This window comes from Prosopis cineraria, unplaced genomic scaffold (genome assembly GCF_029017545.1).
Source record: "Prosopis cineraria cultivar Desert tree isolate PC_DT_omini unplaced genomic scaffold, ASM2901754v1 PC12, whole genome shotgun sequence".
Taxonomy (NCBI): Eukaryota; Viridiplantae; Streptophyta; class Magnoliopsida; order Fabales; family Fabaceae; genus Prosopis; species Prosopis cineraria.
In genome coordinates, this window is record NW_026555343.1 from 42,734,178 (window position 1) to 42,739,017 (window position 4,840).

General features: G+C 34.0%; 1 protein-coding gene across 1 annotated transcript; it reads right to left on the reverse strand.

The window, feature by feature from the left end:
- Window positions 1-1,622: 1,622 nt before the first annotated feature.
- Window positions 1,623-4,021, reverse strand: LOC129288658 (probable WRKY transcription factor 53). The gene is made up of 3 exons (XM_054925347.1): window positions 3,463-4,021; window positions 3,240-3,368; window positions 1,623-2,469 (listed from the first exon to the last, which is right to left on the reverse strand). The coding sequence occupies exons 1-3, from the start codon at window positions 3,759-3,761 to the stop codon at window positions 1,872-1,874; spliced, it is 1,026 nt and encodes a 341-aa protein (XP_054781322.1). The 5' UTR covers window positions 3,762-4,021; the 3' UTR covers window positions 1,623-1,871.
- Between the last annotated feature and the right edge of the window lie 819 nt (window positions 4,022-4,840).

A 4,840-nucleotide genomic window follows, 5' to 3' on the forward strand; every position in this document is an offset into this window, starting at 1 on the left:
AGCGCTTGTGTTCGACTATAAACATTAACAGAATTTTTCCCAATAGCACCAGGCATATTAAATGTAAAAAGCGATCACTGGATTCAGGGAAAAAAACATGTGACACTAGTGCTGCAATAATCATGCATCGTCGATTTTCTTTTCTAGTTCATCTCAAAATCTCAAAAAATGTCAAATTTTACTATCCAAGATTGAAGCAACGAAGATGAATGCAAAATAGTTAGTACACACACAGATTTAATAATATGGATTGGTTATGGTAGGAGTACATTATAATCTATATCATTCAATGAGGTATGGAACTCACTCAAAATGGAGGTACCATGTTACTATTTTCATTTTAAATTATAAGATAATTTAAGATAATATCACACACATCAATAAAATTTCATAATGATAACTTACAACTTATTTTTTCAAAACAAAAATATAAGCATTTAAAAATACTTTTCATTTAATATAACTTTAAATCTATAATCATTTTAATTCTCTTTCAACTCAGAGAATAATATTTAAAAAATATCATTAATAAAATTTTATTTCTATTAAACGGTCATGTATTTTGGAATAATAAAATATTTTTAATGTTGTCTTATATTTTAGGACAAATGAAGTATCCTATAATACTCTATTGATAATATTTATGAGTTACTTTTAATATAGTTTTTCAGAATTAAAAGAATATCAAAATTTATTAACTCTCTAAAATTTTAACAAGTTTTTAACTATATTCTTATTAAACATATATATATATATATATATTAATAATATATATTTTTCATGAACATTGAACAGGTTGAAAAGGAAAAACTTATAAAAAGTCAATAATATATCCAATAATTAAAACTAAAAGAAATCATTATCTCCTCCCTCATGAATGGGACCGGAAGGAATATCTTTGAAGGAGATTTTGAGCAATCTCCACCTTTTGTATGGGGGGGCCTACGTGTCCCAATACGTGGGACACGTAGGCCCCCCCATTATTGGGGTTCAAGACAAGTCGTATATTTGGTTCCCAAAAGAAAAAAAAAAAAAAAGAACAAGTCATATTTTCAAAATTTTGACCCCTTTTCCATTCATCAACAATATTTTCTAATCACCAACCACAATTTTTAACAAACTCTTATTTATTAGCATCACGCGTTATCGATAATTATTATATCATAACAAATAAAACAAAAAACAAGTGGTATGTGTTTTTCCTTTAGAGCAAGGTTGTGACAAAAAAAAACACTTGCAAAGGTAATTAGAATATTACAAAAGGTAAAATACTCTTTTACCTGGTCGAAGAAATTTTTAAGAATCCTGCCCTTTATGTCCATGCAGTATGCTTGATAAATAAGGCAATAAGCTGATGATCAGCATACTTATTAGTTTTTTTTTTTAAATCATTAGACTGTTCAGTTTGGCATCTCCAATTGAGTAACCCATAGCGTGTGCGTGAGATGGTGCTTCACAATAAAATATTATGAGACTTTTATTTGTTAATTTTAGAAATATAGTCCAGTAAAAACTCTTATATTATAATGTCAGCTTCTATTGTAAGAAAATCGTTGTGTCTTTTGACTCATCGTACTTCAAATCTAAGAATCGCGGGTACGCATTAATGCAACAAACCGAAATGCGAGCAGCAATATTTTCTTGGTTTTATCATATCAATGTGTCACTACAGATCACCTCATCATTACAAGTTCAGTACAAGGAAACTCTCTAAACTCGCACAAGAGGTAAGTTCCTTAGGCTTCATTTAGGATCACAAGCCATGATTTTTGCAGTCTTTCTTACCTAGGCCAGGATCTACATCAACTTACCAGACAAAGACACAGAGACTATGGTGTTATTATCTAAATCTAGGTGAAAGTTGGGGGAATCTATGAAGAGAATGGTTCTGGAATGTTGAAAGGGAAATTGGATTCAAAATCGAAGAGATCCAAATCAGCTATTGGGGAATTGGTGACCGAAGTTGGAGCTGAAACTATATCAGTGACATCAGATTCTGAAGTCTGCACATTCAGACAGAAAATGTTGGATTCCGAGGTTGCTGGGGAGATGAACTTAGGAGAAGAGAGGATTTCCAGGAAGTGGTTTGTCTCGGAGAATAAAAGGCTGCCCTCATTCTCTGATCCTATTGACGCAGAAGGGAAGCAAAAGGGTTGGAAAATGTCCTCCTTCGCGTCCAAATCCTCTGTTTTAACTTCAAGCTCCGCTCCAAGATTTAAAAACGCTTCTGGGTTTAGTTCCAGTGGTTTTTGTTCATGTGGTTCATCATCTTGGTGCTTCTGCATTGGATTTTCAACCAAACCCATCTTTCTTTTTAATGGTAATGTCTTCTTCACATGAGACTCCTGAGTGCACGTGTGTCTTCCTCTGTAGGTTATCTCAAGAATTGTCGGGTCTTCATCTGACCTTTGAACTTGCTTTGTGGCCAGACAACCTTGTACATTTCGGTGGGTACATCTGTAATATCCTCTGCAATATAAAAACCACTCTTCGTCAGAAAACAAGGAAGCAACCTTAAAGTCTAATGAACTTTTCACACATAGAACCGCTTGTTTGTGTGTGAAATTTTCATTTGAAAGTGCACAACAAGTGTTTCACGTGGAAGGGTCTACACCAAAATACTAATATGTTAAACGGAGGAGATCCTTACACTTATAAGCCACACTTATTCAGGACTCACAGCATATTTATGCATAAAATGATTATTTTAATAATCTAAAATAATCTAACATGTGGGCCTGTTCCAACTACCTTCCGAAGAGGGTCTTTAAAAATTTTCAAGCGACAAGACTCGTTCTCTGAGTCCTAAAAAGGCAGGAGGACATGCTGCCAAATTTTAAAAGGCTATTATTGACTCTTCACAATCAAGTTCTGCCACTTAATAATTTTGTCTGGCTGTCCCAAATACGGATGCATCCCCTCTTGATCAACTCAAGAACCAAAACTCAGTGCATTTATCAGAGAGTCTATCAATAGGATAAGGTTTAAAAAGAGCATTATTACCTTGTAGTTTGTGTCTGACTATGTAAAGACATTAATTCCTCTGCTAGCTCTTTTATATAGGGTCCATAAGATGACTAAAACATGATCAATACCCTTATTGATGCAGAGTCTAACTTAAGAATGCGTTCGGTGCTACCATATTCTAATGCCATGTATGGTGATGTTTTAATTAGACTAGTTTGCACACTCAAGATGAATTTTGTGTGAGTGGTAAATAGAAAAGTTGAAATTCTAACCTCGGAAACTTGGATCCTAGAATATCCTTCTGTCCATATTTTCTCCAGCTATAATCATCGCCGAGAGGCCCTTCAAGCCCTGTTCCTGGGCAAGCCTTCACTTTCTTTGTCCATCTGGGCATGGTCTTTCTGCAAATCACACATTGAAGTCACACCAGAAAACTTCGGAATTACAGGGAAGGAAAAAGAACCACAAACTGGGCAACTCAATCTAGTACATTACCCTTTCTTGAAGGAATCCTTGTGGTTAGAATCTTGGTCCAACACCTTACTCCTGGGGCTCCCACCAATGAAGGAACAGAGAGAATCCATCATCATCCTGCCATCGACGATGTCAGTGTCTGCCACATCAGCTCCCCAATTCAGCATGGACAGTGCTTTCTCGTAGGAAGATAGAATTTTCTCTACTAAGAGCTCCTTCTCTCGAAGAGACGAGGAGGAAGAAAGATGCGCACAGAGCTGCTCTGCAAACTCCTTCCCTTGGATTAGCTCACTGATCAGGCTGAGTTGTTCCCACTTCATGGTCCAAAGACTGAGTAAGACCGAGCAAGAAAAGATGATTTTTTTTTTTTTTAAATTTCACCTCTCAGAATTCAGCCAGGGAACTCAAATATCTGGCATGATGATCAAGAAACTCAATGAATTGGTAGGGGGGGAGAGAGAGAGAGAGCAGAATATGAAACAGTAGGAGTAGAAGAAGTGGATGGTAGAGGGGTATGAGCTATGTGCGTGGCTCGCTGGTTCTAAATGGAGGTAGAGAGGGCGTTGCTTAGCGAGGAAGAAGGGGAGGAAGAAGGGTAATTATAAAAGGGGTGGCAAGAGAGGAGGATGAATTCGGGAGGACAGGTTTTGTCTAAGGTGGGTCCCAGAATGGGGGACTTTTGAAGGTAATTTTAAATTTAATTGATGAAATTGTGAAATAAGAAAGAAGATAATGGGCTTGACTATTTCAAAGGCATGACCCGTAGGAAGGGTTGTGGAAAAGCTGAGGAAGGAGCCACGAGGCATGAAGGACAGGGAGTGAGCAATTACACGGAAAAGTATTTGAATTTTGGACTGTTGAGCACCCCTCCTCTCGGATCCGTCTTCGGTGCTCAACAAACCAAGGTGCTCATCACCAGAAACAAATTTGGGTCATTTAAATTTAATTTAAATGATTCAAATTTTTTTTAATTTTAATTTTAATTTTAATTTTATAAAAATAAAAATTTATAATTTTTTTTATACATATATTCATAATTAATCTGACAGTATTGATTTAATTTGGATGATTCAATTTAATGTTATAATTTTTATAAATTGACTATTTAAATGTAGTTTGAACAGTTCAAATTCAATATTAAATTTTTATTTTCAAAGTTTAGATTTAAAATTTTTATTTTTATTTTATCTTTATTAAAATAAAAAATTATTAAAAATTTTTATATTAAATTTATATTATTCAAAGTACATTTGAATAGTCAATTTATAAAATTTATAATGTTAAATTAAACCATTTTAATTAAATCAGTACTATCTTAATTGATAATGAATATATTTTTAAAAAAATTTATAAAGTTTTATTTTTATAAAAATTAAAATTAAAATTAAAATTAAAAAAC